This window comes from Odocoileus virginianus, unplaced genomic scaffold (genome assembly GCF_023699985.2).
Source record: "Odocoileus virginianus isolate 20LAN1187 ecotype Illinois unplaced genomic scaffold, Ovbor_1.2 Unplaced_Contig_5, whole genome shotgun sequence".
Classification (NCBI taxonomy): domain Eukaryota; kingdom Metazoa; phylum Chordata; class Mammalia; order Artiodactyla; family Cervidae; genus Odocoileus; species Odocoileus virginianus.
Window position 1 is genome coordinate 386744 of NW_027224322.1, and position 16027 is coordinate 402770.

At 55.3% G+C, this 16027-nt stretch overlaps 1 protein-coding gene across 9 annotated transcripts in view; it reads left to right on the top strand.

The window, feature by feature from the left end:
• SCLY (selenocysteine lyase) overlaps nt 1–15217 on the top strand; it is a 31909-nt gene extending 16692 nt beyond the window's left edge. For 8 of the 9 annotated variants that reach the window (XM_070463642.1, XM_070463641.1, XM_070463645.1 and 5 more), the window contains 8 exons: nt 1048–1175; nt 1357–1521; nt 2604–2710; nt 8987–9023; nt 11553–11636; nt 12175–12274; nt 13541–13616; nt 14302–15217. In XM_070463642.1, the coding sequence (XP_070319743.1) occupies nt 1048–1175; nt 1357–1521; nt 2604–2710; nt 8987–9023; nt 11553–11636; nt 12175–12274; nt 13541–13616; nt 14302–14455 (851 nt within the window). In that variant the 3' untranslated portion in view covers nt 14456–15217. Of the gene's footprint in view, nt 1–1047; nt 1176–1356; nt 1522–2603; nt 2711–8986; nt 9024–11552; nt 11637–12174; nt 12275–13194; nt 13362–13540; nt 13617–14301 lie in introns of those variants that run through there. The other variant, XM_070463647.1, reaches the window with a different exon arrangement.
• Nucleotides 15218–16027: the final 810 nt, after the last annotated feature.

The window sequence follows — 16027 nt, forward strand, 5'->3', positions numbered from 1 at the left end:
TGCCTGGGGTGGGGTTGGGCTTCCGATTTCTCTGGGTCCTTGCCAACATTTGTCTGCTGTCAGTGTTTTTTATTACAGCCGTCCTAGCAGGTATGCAGGTGGCTCTAATGGGTGGGTTTTGATCTGCATCTCCCTGAGGGTTGATGATGATGAGTGGGTGCTCCTGTACGTAATAAAGAGACAAAACTCCCGGCTGGAGTAGCTTCGCTCCCCTCTGAGCCCCACAGTGGAGGCACCAGCAGCACTCGTCTCTTGCTGCCCCCCCCCCGCCCCCACCCCCACCCCGGGAGCCTGCCTGGCCGGGCTAGCGCCTCTGCTGCCCACTTCTGGGAGTGGGGTGGAGGTCCTTGGGTGTCAGAACCTGGTCCTCTGCCTGCCCCAGCAGTCGGCACTCCCCCAGCTCTCCGCGTGTACACCCTGAGCTCAGCTGACCTCTAGGTCCTTTCCTACTCTTTACAGAGTTAGTTTTCACCTGTCTGCAACCTGGGTGGGTTTTCCCTGTTGGCATTAATCTGATGCCACCATCTCTCTGTATTCTGGGCATGGCTCAGAATTCCTCATCCACAAGGTGCTGCCCATGTTGAGAAATATATCCGTTCTCTCATTTCAGTGGGACCTTGAGAGGAAAGCAGGTGTGTTGTCTTCAGCATTTTGCACCCGAAACCTGGGCTTAGTCACCCTGCCTGTCTTCCACCTGCAGTAGCAGGGGTCTAAGTGCCGGGTACACAGGAGGGGCTTAAGGAGGGCTGGGTCAGCGCTGAGTGAGTGAAGGTCACGTTGCTGGCACCTCAAGATACTTTTGTGAACTGAGGTGTCTCAGCTGCTCACAGGTCCCTCAGAGGAGAACAGAGGGTCCCCAGAGAGACCCCGCCACTGAGGCTCATTGGTGAAGCCTGCAAGCTATTGTCTGTGGGCCTGGTGACAAAGGGTGGCTCATATTCCTTCAGAGTCTTTTGAACCTTTACAATAAATTGCTTTTTTCACTGTGTCCTGTTCCAGAGAGGAGGCCTTGTTGGGCTGACCTCATATTTGTGTCTTACTCCTCAGAGGTCACCTTTGTCCACGTGTCCAAGGTGAACGGGCAGGTGGAGGCTGAGGACATCCTGGCAGCCGTTCGCCCGGCCACGTGCCTGGTGACAATCATGCTGGCCAACAATGAGACAGGCGTCGTCATGGTGAGTCGCTGTCCTCCCGGGGAGACCGGTGGGGATGCAGTCGTCTGGCCCAGCCTCCCCTTTTCCTCTGGTCTTTAGTCTGGGAACTTCCTCCGCACCCTCGTCATGGCTCCTCATTTCTTTGATTCCATTTCTGTGGAATCAGAGTGACCCAGCCCGCTGCCTGCTCTTCCCTCTCCAGCCCGTGCCTGAGATCAGCCGGCGAGTCCGAGCCCTGAACCAGCAGCGGGCAGCGGGGGGGCTGCCGGGGGTGCTCGTGCACACGGATGCTGCCCAGGCCTTGGGGAAGCGGCGCGTGGATGTGCGGGACCTGGGCGTGGACTTCCTGACCATCGTGGGGCACAAGGTGTGTCCGCCCGGCCCCCTGCCCTCCTGCAGGGAGACTCCTCAACACCCGTGAGGCTCGCCCCTGAGCAGAGCCCAAGGCACCACTCACCCTCCCTCACCTGGCGTGCCCGGCATGCCCGCCCAGCGAGGCCCTGGGCCAAGGTGCCATGCAGACTGTGGCCCTGTGGCCAGGCAAGCTGTGGACGGGTTGGGGAGGGTAGGGAGGTGGGGAGAGAGGTGGTGGAGGGGTGGTCTCAGGTAGGCTTCGCCCGGGGGCGAGTGTTCTCTGCAGCTTCCCAGGTGGTGCAAGTGGTAAAGAATCTGCCTGCCAATGCCAGAGATGTAAGAGACACGGGTTTGATCCCTGGGTCAGGAAGATCCCCTGGAGGAGGACATGGCAGCCCACTCCAGTATTCTTGCCTGGAGAATCCCATAGAGGAGCTGGGCAGGCTGCAGTCCATGGGGTCAACAAGGAGTCGTACACGGCTGGGTGACTGAGCAGCCGCGGAGTGTTCTATGTGCTCCCAGCCCACCCCCACCCCCAGCCAGGGACGGAAGGCGCAGGGCTCATCAGTGAGGGCTCGTCTAATCTGACTCACAGGGCAGCTCAGACAGTGAAGGTGTGGTTTTAGCGACCCTCAGCTCTAGGCTGTGCTGGGGAAATTCTGATAGTTAGCAGTGAAGTCCCTTCTGAAGCCCTTGTGTCTCTCTCCCACAGCCAAGAGAACCGGGAGTATTTTCAGTACTTTCTTCCCAGCCGGTTCCCAAGGGAGTGAGTGTGTCCACGTGACACGCCGGCATGTGAAACTTACCCCTAATGAGGCTGTGAGAGCTGGAGCCGCCCACAGGATAGCCCTCGGCCACCTCTGGCTCCAGCCCTTCTGTCAGCCTCCCCCGCGGCAGGCAGGTGCTCTCTACCCCCAAGCTGGGGCCCAGCGTCAGCACCTGCCCCGCACCCGTGTCTGGACGGGTCCTGGCCATGAGACCTCAGAGAGCAGGGCCCTCACGTTACAGAGCATCTCCGTGTTGCTCTCAGCACGTGCAGGAGAAGGTCCCCGAAGGTTCTTGTTGGATAAGTGACTGACTGGCTTTTCCTTGCAGTTCTACGGCCCCAGGATCGGCGCGCTCTACGTCCGAGGGCTCGGTGAGCACACCCCTCTGTACCCGATGCTGTTTGGAGGCGGACAAGAGCGGAACTTCAGGCCAGGGTAAGGCAGGAGGTGAACGAGCTGTCTGCCCACTGGCCACGCCGTGGCCCTTCCGCCTCTTGGAAGCACTGTGATAGACCCTCCACTGAGTCCAAAGTGGCTCCACTGGCTGACTCTGCACGTGGGACTCACACGCATGCTGTCTCGCTGGGGAGGACTCAAAGCAGATGAAGCAATCTGTCTCCTGGCTGCTTCAGTGTGCCCAGTTCCTTCTGTTATTTGGGCCCAGCCAACAATAGAGGGGCCGCTGCACACCCCCCCAGCCCTGGCTGAGATGTGCTGTCCCCTCTTGACTGTGGGGGTGCACAGGGCCACGTGGAAGCACCTGGCTTCCTTTCCGAAAGCTCCTGTGTCCTCACGACTTGCAGGCAATGGAGGTGGGGCCAGCACCACACGTGTGCAGCAACGTGATAACAAGAGGGAGAGACCGCACATGCGCTGGGTCCCTGGGGTTTCTTTTGCCTCCTTTATTCCAGAACTAGAGCAGAAGAAGCCAGCGACTCATAAACACCAGAAAGGGCTGATGAAGAAAGCCCAACGAGTCCGCTCTCCTGCTGGTGGCAGGGAAAAGACACGCTAGCAAGACGGAGGGCTTCTAGACAATGCGTGATATCCTCCCGCTGCCACCATGGGTGCCTGCCTCCACCCGCACCCGCGCCACGGAGGCGCCAGGGGCCCAGACTGCCACCCACACTCGCTGTGACAGGAGCCCACAGCCTCCCGTGCCACACAGGGCCCGGTGAGGAGCCAGGACGTCTGCCCCGCCAGTGACGCGCCCCACCACGGTGTCAGCGGGGACCACGTGGGGACCCTGGGCTTCAGCCCACACCCATCACTGGCAAGCTGCCTGCTCCTCTCGGATGTTGACCCGGACTGAACTGGGAGCCCGGACGTCTACCCCTGCCTGGCAGTGAGGAGCAGGGTCAGAAAGTGCCAGCTACTATAGAAGGGTTAACAAACATCAAGAATCATAAAATACATGTAAATCCATGGCTAATTCATTTCAATGTATGACAAAAACCACTGCAATGTTGTAAAGTAATTAGCCTCCAACAAATAAAAATAAATGGAAGAAAAAAAAAAAAGAATCATAAAATAACAAAACATTCAGGTTTCAGTTTAAAATTGCTCATCATACTGAGAACCTGAAAGATCTTAAACCAAAGAAAGGAAACTATCAATAGATGCCGACACTGAGGTGATAAAAATATTCAAATTGTCTGACAAGAGATTTTAAGGCAAAAACAATAAAAATGCTTTAGTGACCAATTATGAACACACTTGAAACAGAAGAAATAAAAAGTGTCAGCAAAGAAGTAGAAAATGTAGAGAAGAGCTAAACTGAAATTTTAGAGCAAACAGTTTCAACAAAGTAAAAAGGCCATGGACAGGCTCACCAGCAGAATCGGGGCAACAGAAGAAAGACTCGGTAAACTGAAAGAACAGAATTAACCAATATAAAAAACAGAGAGGAATTAGACTGGAAAAAAATTGAGTAGAGCCTCAGGGACCTGTGGAACCAACAGAAAATCTAACGTTCATTTCACTGAGGTCTGAGAGGGTGAGGAGAAGGAAGATGGGATGAAAAAGAACTTGGCAAAGAGACAAGTCAGATTCAAGAAGCTGAACAAAACCCAACTGGGGTAAACAAAAAGAAATCTAAGACATAAACAATAAACTTCCATAAATGAAAGACAAAGGAAACATCCTGAATACAGCCAGAGGAAAAAATAAACAACTCCTTACCTATAGGGAAAAAATAATTAAAATGACAGTGGATTACTCATCAGAAATCACAGAGGCCCGAGGAAGTAAGGCAAAATTTTCCAAGTGCTCAAAGAAAAGGCAGGCCTGTCAATCCAGAGTCATGTACACAGCAGAAATATCCTCATGAGCAAAGAAGGAATCAAGATGTTTTCAGATGAAAGAGAAAACTAAGAGAATTTGTCACCAGAAAACCTATGCTAAAAATGACTAAAGAAGTTCTTTACACAGAAAGGAAACAGTAAAAGAAGGAAACAGCAGAGAGAAAAGAGCATGATAAGCAAGAAAATAGGTAAATAGACTTTCCTTCTCCTCTTGAGTTTTCTAAATTATGTTTGATAGCCTAAGCAAAAATCATAGCACTGTCTGATGTGGTTCAAAATGTATGTGCAGGGAGCTTCGCTAGTGGTCCAGTGGTTAAGAATCCACCTGCCAATGCAGGGGACATGGGTTTGACCCCTGGTCCAGGGAGATAGCCCATGCTGTGGGGCAACAACCCCATGCGCCACAGCTGCTGAGCCTGCATGTTGCAGCCACTGAAACCCACACACCCGAGAGCCCGTGCTCCACAGCAAGAGAAGCCGTCCCAGCGAGGAGCCCAGGCGCGGCGGCAGGGCGCAGCCCCTGCTCGCTGCAGAGAAACCGTCCCAGCGAGGAGCCCAGGCGCGGCGGCAGGGCGCAGCCCCTGCTCGCTGCAGAGAAACCGTCCCAGCGAGGAGCCCAGGCGCGGCGGCAGGGCGCAGCCCCTGCTCGCTGCAGAGAAACCGTCCCAGCGAGGAGCCCAGGCGCGGTGCCAGAGACCCGGCGCAGCCAAAAACAAATAATTTTTTTTTTTTAATGTAAGTGGAAAAAATGTTTACGATGATTATTTTGTGAATGGGGAAGAATAACAGATGTATGAAGAGGTACATTTTCTATTCTTTACTTGAACTTCTGAAAACTGTTTAAGTAACTCACAGAAAAGTAGAAAAAAGAGAACAGAGGAAAAAATAGAAGAAACTGAAGCAATAAAATGGCAGACTTAAGCCTGAACATCAACTATTACATTGAGTGTAAATGGAATAAATATATCAATTAAAAGGCAGAGGTTGGCAGAATAAATTTTTGAAAACTGGTCTCACCATATGCTGTCTCTAGGAAACTCACTTCAAATATAGCAAGTTGGGAAAAAGTGTTTCATGTTAATCTTAACCTAAGGAAAGCAGGACTGTCTACGTAACATTAGATAAAGGAGACTCCAGGGCAAAGGAAATTACCAGACGGTGAAAGGAATAAAGAGTCAGTTCACCAAGAAGACATGGCAATCCTAATGTGGATGCACAAACAGTACAGCTTCAAAATATGTGAGGAACAAAACCTGAACTGAAAGGAAAAGTAGACAAACCCACAATTACAGACGGACACTTCAACACCCATCCCTCAACAATGGGTAGACAACTAGACAAAAATTGGCCAGGATACAGAAGAACTCAGTAACACCTATCAACAGGATCTAATCAACATGTTTGGACCTCTCTACCCAACAACAGTAAGATACCCATTCTCTTCAAATGCCACAGAATGTACACGAAGATAAGTTCATATTCTGTGCCATCAAACAAACCTCAGCACATTTAAAGAACTGAAATTACACAGAATGTTTTCTTTAACCACAGTGGAATCAAACTAGAAATCAATAACGGGAAGATAATAAGAAAATCTCCAAACACTTAGAAACAACACACTTATGAGTAATCCATGGGGCAAATTACTGAAATGAATGAAAATACACTTACCAAAATTTGTGAGACACCGTTAAAGCATGGCTGAGAGGAAACGTACAGCACTAAATGCGTACGTTAGATAAAGTGAAAATCTCAGGTCAGTAAGCTCCCATCTGAAGAACCTAGAAACTGTAGAGCAAAACAAACCCAAAGCAAACAGAAAGAATGAAATGATAAAGATGTGAACAGAAATCAGTGAAATTATGAGCAAAAATCATTTTAAAAAATCTATGAATTGAAGATCTGGCTCTTTGAAGACATCGATAAAATTGGCAAATGTTTAATTTAATAAGACTGATCAAAAAAAGAGAGAAGAAACAAATTGCCATTATCAAGAATGAAACAAGATATCACTGCGGGCCCTGCAAACATCAAAAAGAATAATGGAATGCTGTGAAGAACCCCACATACATGAATTTGATATGAAGAGTGGACTACTTCATCGAAAAATATAAGCTACTCTAATTCCCCTATTATGAGGTAGCCTTTCAACATACGCTGCTGGAACACTTAGACATCCCAGGTAAAGATAGAAATCAGCCCAAGTCTCACACCTTATGAAATATAACTGAAAATAGATCATGAACTGAAATGTAAAACATAAAACCATAAAAATTTTAGGAGAAAATCTTCAAAAACTAGAGCTAAGCATAGAGTTCTTTCTTAGACTCAACACCACAAGCATCCATAAAAGGAAAAATTGATGAACTTCATCTAAACTTTTGTCCTGAAAAATGCTTTTTTAAGAGGATGAAAAGACAAGCTACACATTAGGAAAAAATATTTTCCAATGACACATCTGCCAAAGGGCTGGTCCCTAGAATACATAAGCAAAAAATGAAATATGCAACTACTATACAACCTAGGAGTTTCATTCCTGGACATTTATCCCAGAGAAATGAAGACTTGTGTTCACAAGCAAAGCCTGTACCCAAAAGTGTTTAGCAGCTTTATTCATCACAGCCACAAACTGCAAGCCACTCAGATGTCCTTTAACGAGCGAGCAGTTAAACAGCAGGGGCACATGCATGCTATGGAACTCCTCTCAGGGATGAGGGGGAAGGAACCACGGACACACACAACAGCTTGGAGGAACCTCCAGGGGACTTTGGCGAACGAAAATAGCCAAGCCCTCCAAGTTATAAACTCTGTGATATCACTTTACATGACAAAATTTGAAACGTCCTCCAGGATTAAGGAGGGAATGGGGCTGAGGGTGTGGGTGATGAAGAGTTGGCGTGATTATAGAAGGACTGCGGGAGGGTCTTTGTGGCAGTGGCCATGTCTCTATCTTGTCAGTGTCCAGGCTGGGATTCTGGTCTGCAGTGTTATTAACACTTGGGGAAACTGAGTACAGGATACACAGAGTGCCTCTGTTCTGTTTTTTTCCAACGACATGTGAATCTATGTTCTCTTAAAATAAAAAGATTAATTAAGAAGAAAGGAAGGAGAGAGGGGAAACAAAAAAAAGGAAGAAGGACATCCCTGGTCATCCGGTGGTTAAGAATCCGCCTTGCAGTGCAGGGGACGTGGGTTCGATCCCTGGTCCGGGCACTGAGATCTCACATGCCACAGGGTGGCTAAGCCCACACACCATAACTTGAGCGTGTGCGCCCTGAAAAAGATCCCACCTGCCGCAAGTAAGATCTGACGCAGCCAAATAAATAGATGCTAGGAAAAAGGTGGGGAGGGAGAAGAGGCGGGACCGCAGGTGCGCCAGAGTCATACAGGCAGCTCCACGGGTGGACAGGTGTGGGAGCAGGTTTGCATGACTCTGGGGGGGTGGAGGGCTGGGCTAGTGCAGGGCCGGCTCCAGGTCCTACAGGGGCCCGGCCTTGTCGCCCTGCCCAAACCCCCAGGCAGTCCCAGGTCACAGAACTTGAGCAATGCATCAGGTCCGACCATGTCATCCTACAGAGGAGGGTGACATTAGAGGTCTCACAGCCCTGGACGGAGCCCGGAGCCCCTGGCTCATCCCTGTCCACCCCGCCCCGCCCCCTCCAGGTGTCAGAGCCTGTCTCGGGGACAGGCCTGACCAGTAAACTTGTCCAGGCAAGGTCAGTGGGACCTTATTTCCTGTACTGTCAGTGCTGTTCACCTGAGTTCATTTATCTTGCTGTTAGTAAACAAGCAGGAAACAGCTCCAGAGGTTTAAGAGAACTTTATTTAGCCAAAGCAGAAAGTTAAGTTACTGTTTTGGTTTTTCCTGAAATAAAGTGAAGCATTGTAGTTTTAGTTTGTTAGATCAACACGTGGGAACCACTGGTCTTCGGGGGTTTTCCTGTCCCTTGCACAGCCACACACATGCACGCACACACACACACACACAACACCCCAAATCTCTAGTCACCAAAGATTCACCCCATATTACAGCTGAGAGGCTGCAGGGAGCGGGGCAGGGACTGAGCCCCTGGACCTTGGCGGGGTTTGGCAGGGGGACCGAAGAGACGGGCTCTGGGCCTGCAGCCGGAGGGGGTGTTCTTGCAGGGAGGGGAAGGGTCCAGACAGAACTATCACTTGGCCAGCCAGTGACAGCCAGGGCAGACTGCCCAGAGTATACCACATCTGCTCTCCCCGGGCCACAACCACAGAGGGTCTGGGGGCCGCTGACAGCTGCCCTCGTTTAGGAAAGATGTTGGCCTGACTGTCTTTAATTGAACACCTGACTTTCATATGGCTGGGATTTCTTCCAGGAATGTTGGTTAATTACTTTGCATGGAAACGGGACTGAATCCCTTGTCTTTTACAGGACAGAGAACACCCCGATGATTGCTGGCCTTGGGAAGGTAAGCCCTGGGGACCTTGGATGGATGAAGCTCGCTTTGTCCATCAGCATGCAAGGGAACCTAAGTCTTCCTCCTGCGTTTCTTCATCACTCTCACCCCATGTGCGGGGGCGGGGTCCCCACCCAGCGCACCTGTGGCACCAGCCAGGGGTCCTGCAATTCAGCCCATCCTGACACTATCCATCCTCAGGATGAGGGCTCGGTCCCACAAGACCCCCCACCCCCAACAATCTCAGATGCCCGCTGTCACCTGTGCTTGCGACCACTGGCTGTGAATCAGAGGTTCCCTCGACCCACTCCTTGAGTTCAGTGATCTGCTAGAGCAGCTCACAGAACTCAGAGGAACTAGACCGCTGACCCCAATAAACAGTTTACCATGAAAGGGTGTGATAAAGGACGCAGATGGACACCCTGAAGGGCAGGATGTGGGAAGGGGCGTCCATGCCCTCGCCAGCGCCCCCGTCCCAGCACCTCTGTGTTCAGCAACCTGGAAGTTCTCTGAAGCCATCATCCTCCCAGGGTTTTACGGAGGCTTTGCTCAATCATTAACTTCGTTTCCAGCCCCGCTCCCCTCTCTGGAGGTGGGGCCAGGGCACTGAAAACCCCACGCTTCTAATCCCGGTTCTGTGACCAGCCCCCACCTAGAAGCCCACCCAGAGTCACCTCATTAGAGCAGGAAGCACTCCTGTCATCCAGGAAACCCCAAGGGACTTGGGAGCTCAGCATCGGGAACCAGAGTCCAAGGCCAACAATTAGAATAACGGCGGCTCCGTCATGCCGTGACAACTCGGGAAACTCCCGGGTCTCCGTCTCTGCAGGGCCAGGGCAGACCACTGGGCGTGTTCTGTGGGCTCACAGCAGTTTCCCAGCCGCTCCAGTAGGCGGCCCGGGCTTCAGAGGAGGTCACGTTCATGACCCCAATAAGCGGACCAGTGTATTAATAAGAGAAACTTCGAATTTTATTTATCAACCTGGAGACATGCTTTTTAGGATCTGTGGAGTGGGTTTCACGTACCTAGCATTTGAAAGGAAAAGGCTCTCTTTTCGAGTCTTCTAATATAAGAAACAGTGATATCACTCCCACAGGTTTGCTCCTCCCTGGATCCAGTTGCCCCCCCCACCCCCACCCCCACCCCCCCAGCCTGGCTGTCCACCCCCGAAGAGGGGGACACAGTGGAGCCTCTTAAGGAGGCTCCTTCTGAGGACCAGACGGCAGCCCAGCAGCAGCCATGGCCCCTCTGACCCTGCTTTCATTCGGGGCGGGGGGCCCACCATCATCACCCCTCACTCAGCCTGGACCCCCTCGGTGCACTCCGGCCAGGACCCCCACCCCCCACACTGCTCACCTTCCCCGGGAGGTGTGTGTGTCCTCACCCACTGAGGCCAAGTCCAGGTTTCCCGGCTGCTCTCCGCCCCTTTCCTATGTGGCTGAAGGCAGGCCCCTCCTGCTGTCGCCCCCTTCCCACCCCCCCACATCCTCTTGTTCCTCTTCCGGTGTCCTCCACCCCCCGTGGAGTGACCTGCACGCACCCACCCGCCCCTCCTCCTGAGGTCTGCTGCTTGCTCTGCTCCCCTGAAGCCTCAGAGAAGGTCCCCATTTGCCTTGTGACTTCCAGAGAACGTGGGGCCAGTTCTCCACCCCCGCCCCAGCCGGGCTCATTCTCTGCTTCCTCTCCGGCCAGCCTCCTCTCCCAGCGAGGTGCTCAGCCCCCGGGGGCTCTGACGTCAGCCTGGGCTCTGGTCTTCCACCTGCCATCGCAGGGCAGACCCTGACCTCCGGGGAGACCCAAGTCCCCACCTGCTTCCTCAGCCCACGCTGTGTCCTGGTCTCTCTCCCTGGGGTGCCCCTTGTCACCTGGGCTCTCGCTGAGAAACCCAGGAGGGGCCCTTGGTCCTCCCTGTCCTCGCCCCCTGCACCTGACGCGGCAGCTGGCCCGGTCCGTCCAGCCTCCGCCACGGATGAAGGCCTGCCCCTTGTCCACCTCCACCGAGCCTAGGCCGGGTCACCCCCACCTTTTGTGTGGACGCCTCGTGCATGCTCCACACGGCACCCAACTGTGAACACACAGATCGGGCGGCTCAGACCCAGCTTCAGCATCCAGGTTTCGGCTCAGAGCCCGCTGTCGCAAGGCCTCCGGGAACCGTGCTCTCGCTCACGCGATTCCAGGAGCACTCACCCTTCCCTCCTCAGGGCTCCGCCCAGATGCCCTTCCCCAGGCTCTCTTCACAGCGCCCACGCGAGGTCAGACACGGCCGCCTCTTCCTCCATCCTGTCCTTCTGTCTCTAGAGTGGGCCGGGAGAGCCTCCAGTCACCGACTGGGGACTCCACAGTGCCCAGGGCATCAGGAAGCCTGACAGCTGTCAGATGCCAGCCAACAAGCAAAAGGCAGGCAGTCGGCACGCGGCTTGTGTCTGTGAGGTCCCAGGGAAGCAGCCCTCAGGAAACAGCACCTCCGCTGCTGTCTGCACCCCCCCACCCCATCTTGCCATAACTGGGGTTCGTCACCCTGCGCCCTCCTGTGTCCGTAGGCGGCCGAGCTGGTGGCAGAGAACTGCGAGGCCTATGAGGCCCACATGCAGGGTGTGCGCGACTACCTGGAGGAGAGGCTGGTGGTGAGTGCCCGTGCCCGGAGCCCCGACAGGCCGAGCCCAGACCCCCGGGGGTCATGGATGCGCAACCGAAACATACCAGGGACGAGACACTTGATGCTCCTGTGAAGAAGATCCAAGTGTCCTCAGAATCTTTCTCTTCCAATTTACCTTGCCTTCCGCACTCAGTCTCCCTGAGTATTATAAGGAGATACTTACAGATAAAAAATAATTCTGTGGGGCTTCCCTGAGGCTCCATGATAAAGAACCCGCCTGCCAGTGCAGGAGACGTGGGTTCCATCCCTGGGTCAGGAAGATCCCCTGGAGAAGGACATAGCAACCCACTCCAGTATTCTTGCCTGGAGAGTCCCAGGGACAGAGGAGCCTGGCGGGCTACAGTCCATGGGGTCACACAGAGCTGGAGAGGACTTAGCTACTAAACAACAAGAAAAAACAATCATTCTGTGTTGAGGGTGAGGCTTTGTTTTCCAGAAAGTCTGAAGTTCAAACAGTTGTGAAGAGAGGGGCTTCAAAGACACAACATACTCTGTACATTTTTCAGGCTGAATTTGGTAAGAGAATGCATCTGAACAGCCAGTTTCCAGGCGCTGAGCGGCTCCCCAACACCTGTAACTTCTCCATCCGGGGACCCCAGCTCCAAGGTGAGGAGGGAGCAGGCTGGGCCGCGCCAGGCCCGGCTCGGGCCATCGGGGGGCTGGTCGGGGGCTGGGGGCAGGTTCACCCCACCGGGTGCAGTCCGAGGGGCTCTGACCACAGCTGCTGACCGGCTCAGGGTGCTGAGACCGCAGACACAGAGGCGCTCAGCACGCATAGGGGCCCGCCCCAGAGGTGGAAGGGAAGGTCAGATGAGCGAAAGATTAGGTCACTGGGCCCAGCTTTGTCTGCAACTTTTACAGAACGCTGTGTGAGGGTGGGGGAAGGAGAGGCGAGCTCCTAAACCCCGGCTGGGAGGGAGGCTGAAGTGCAGGTATGCGGGCTTTCTCTGTTGCTGCCGTCGCTGCAGCCCAGGCCGGAAACCCTGGGGCACAGGTTCAGGTTCGGATGATGTATCCCCCAGATGCCCAAGTCCCTGAGGCTGCTGTCCAGGGCAGAGCATCCTGTTTGTTTGGGAGGGGTTCTGGTGACCGGAGAGCACGGAGTGGTTTTCACTTCTTAGACTAGCTCATCGCCTCGAGGGTCTCCTGGGTCACTCTGGGGAACGAGGCAGCATGTTCGGACCATGAAGGGGCCCTGGGGCGGCCGTCACTGGACTGAACGCATTCTCTCTGGGTAGGAGGCTGTGGGAGGGGAGTTCCTCAAGTACCTTTCCCCCTTTTCTGGGGCAGACTTTATATTCCCTGAGGGCCTGTGTTAATTTAAACGAGACAGGCTCCTCGTTCTAAGTAAATCAGCTTGCACCGGTGTGTTTTTCTTTTGGCCACACCATGCAGCTTGTGAGACCTTAGTTCCCCAATCAGGGATCGAACCTGGGCCCTGGCAGTGAAAGCGCGGAGTTCTAGCCACTGGACCGCTGGGAAATTCCATCAGTGTGTTTTTTTTTAAATCTCCGTGCTTGAGGAAGAAGGCTTAACAAAGCCTTAACAAAGGCAGCTCCCGGAGTCTCCACCAATAACACACAGAGACGTCAGGACGGACATTCTTACCAGGACAACACGGCACTCAGTAGGCAGCTCGTCGGGATGCTAGCCTGTCAGGGTACCGCGTCCTCGAGGCTGGTTTCAGGAGGCAGAAGGAGGCAGGAGGAAGCACGTCCCCTGGGTCCCGTGGGGTCTCCCACCTGCGGTTAGAGGGGCCTCTGCCCTGGGATTTGCCAGGTGGCACCAGGGAGGGGCCTCCAAACTGGCAGCCGGGATGAGAGGCGGCCGCCACCTGGCCTGCCCTCAGGGACCCGTGCTCTGTCTCCTCAGGCCGCGCGGTGCTGGCGCAATGCCGGACGCTGCTGGCCAGCGTGGGGGCCGCCTGCCACTCGGACCTCGGGGACCGGTGAGTGCTCCGCATGGATATGGCCGCGGTATCTGGGGCGCGTCCCTGCTCCAGGCGCCAGGGAGCTCTGCGGTGGGCGCTTGGGAGGCGGGCGGGGAGGGGGGAGCTGCAGCCTGGGGGTGCTGGGGCTGGCCTGGGAGATGGGGCAGCCTGGAGGCACAGGGTCGGCGGCAGGCACCCACTTAAGCCTCAAGACAACTGGGAGCAGATTTGAGTTCAGATCTCTCCCCCCGCCAGGAGCAGGCTGAGGCGGGGGCGGTGGAGGGGGCGGGCTGGTGTGGGGGCTCAGGCTCTGGAAGCAGCCGAGCAGGAGGAGAGAAGGGGTCTGCTTTCTTGGGTGGGGGCCTGCAGGTGGGAGAGCAGCCGGACGAGGCGGCCTGGGCTCTGGAGAGAGCAGGGCTGGGGTCCTGACGAGCAGGGGCCCTCAGTGGAGGGAGGCCGGGCGCCGGGGCCACGAGAGACCACACAGCTCTGACCAGGGGCCGCAGCCTCCCACGGTGCATCAGGCCAGCCCCCAGCCTCCGCGGCGGCCAGGCGGCCCTGCTGAGACCCGAGCCCGTGAAACGCTGCAGGGACGGAGGCCTCTCCCGGGGAGGGGGCCCGTGGCTGCCTCCAGGGTGGGGTCTGCGGCTGCAGAGCAGGGGGCCCCCTGCTGGCAGCGAGGCTGACCGCCTCCCACCCGCAGGCCGTCCCCGGTGCTGCTGAGCTGCGGCATCCCCTTCGACGTGGCCAGGAACGCCATCCGGCTGAGCGTGGGCCGCAGCAGCACCCGGGCCGAGGTGGACCTCGTCGTGCAGGACCTGAAGCAGGCAGTGGCCCGGCTGGAGGGCCAGGCCTAGTGCCCGTGGGAGCTCCTCCTTGTGCCGACACCGCCGCCCCACAGCACCCAGGGAAGGGGGAGTGCCGTGGCCGCCTCCCTGCTCTCTGGGAGGAAGGGCGAGCTTGTCACGGGCACCCCCTTCCTGGAAGGTGGCATTTTTATCCAAAAGATAAAATCCTAGCATTTATCACCAGCTGCTACCATGAACATAGGAAGCGTGATTTTCAGGGGCTGTCCTGGCCTCCCCGCACTTGTCTGCAGAGAGGGCAGTGTCGCCTCACCCCCAGACCCTCCTCAAGGCCTTTCCAGAGGCGGGGGCTGGCTGCTGCGGTCAGGCCCCCTCCCCATGGGGCACCCTGCACTTCCCGCCCTGCCCATTCCACTGGTCACCTGCCAGTGGCCGTCGGCCACTGAGCGCCTCCCCACCGGCCCCCCGGTCCCTGCCGCCCCTTCCCTCTGATCACCCGTTTAGGGTTTCGGCTCCTCCATCAGCCGCAGGTGCCCTGTGAATCTGAGTCATCCCCGGACAGGTGAGCCTCCATCCCTCACGCCTTCCCCCCCAGGTGTGTTCGGGAGGGTTCTCGGATCTCCACAGATGCTCTGGGGTGTCTGATTCATGGCAAATGTTATCTGTGGAGACATTTACATAGGAGTGATTTTTTTTAATTGAACAACACATTTAATGTGTGATTGAAAGGAGCAGAGAACTTCACAATGACATTGAGAATACAACTGTCAGAAATGAGATGAACTAATAAAAGATGCTGATGCTTGTTTTGGACACTTTGTGGTTTTTCTAGTTTTCGCTTTGTTGGGAGCAGCAGGTGTCTGTGCCGGCTGTGGGGTGGGGTCAGACCCACCGGTCACTGAATAATCCCACATTATCTCCAGGACTTCAGCTTGAGATCATGTCTGTGGGAGCCCCACAAGGCAGCTCCCTGACACTAGTGAGCATCCAGTGGGCTCTAGGCGGAGGCCAGGGCGCCCGAGCTCACCAGCACGCACTGTGGGTGTCCAGCCCCACTGCAGATAACGGCCTGGGAAAAGATGCTGGGCAGCTCTGAAAGATGGGCTTGGGCCCATGAACTCTGGCCCCTGTGGTTGGAGGGTGGGCTGGGGAGGGCACCTGAGGCCCTCAGCCTCCTCTCAGAGGCCTTCCTGTCCAGGGCCAGACCCTGGGCCCATCACTGGTCTGCAGAGCCACTGCCACCCAGAGGCGCAGGAGCCCCAGTGCTAGCCGAGGCCAGGCTCCAGGAGAGCGTGCCCAGGGGGTAGCAGGCCCAGGTACCTGTGGGCGACAGGGCTCAAACACTTAGACTCTAGCACCTGGTGTAAGATGCCCAGAAAGGGCTTCCCTTAGACGCATCTGCCCTCCTGGGGGAAGGGTCTGTCTCCCAGGAGGCCTCTGCACAGCCCTCGGAGGCTGTCCCCGGCCCGGAGGAAGCAGACTCTTGGGAGCCGACCACTTCCTAGAAAGGACACTAACTGAATACCCACTCGATGTGGGAAGTCTGTCCCAGCCCTCGAGCCACGTGAGGGGAGGCATGGTCCAGCCACAGGACAGTGCCCACCTCCTACCCGAACATGATGC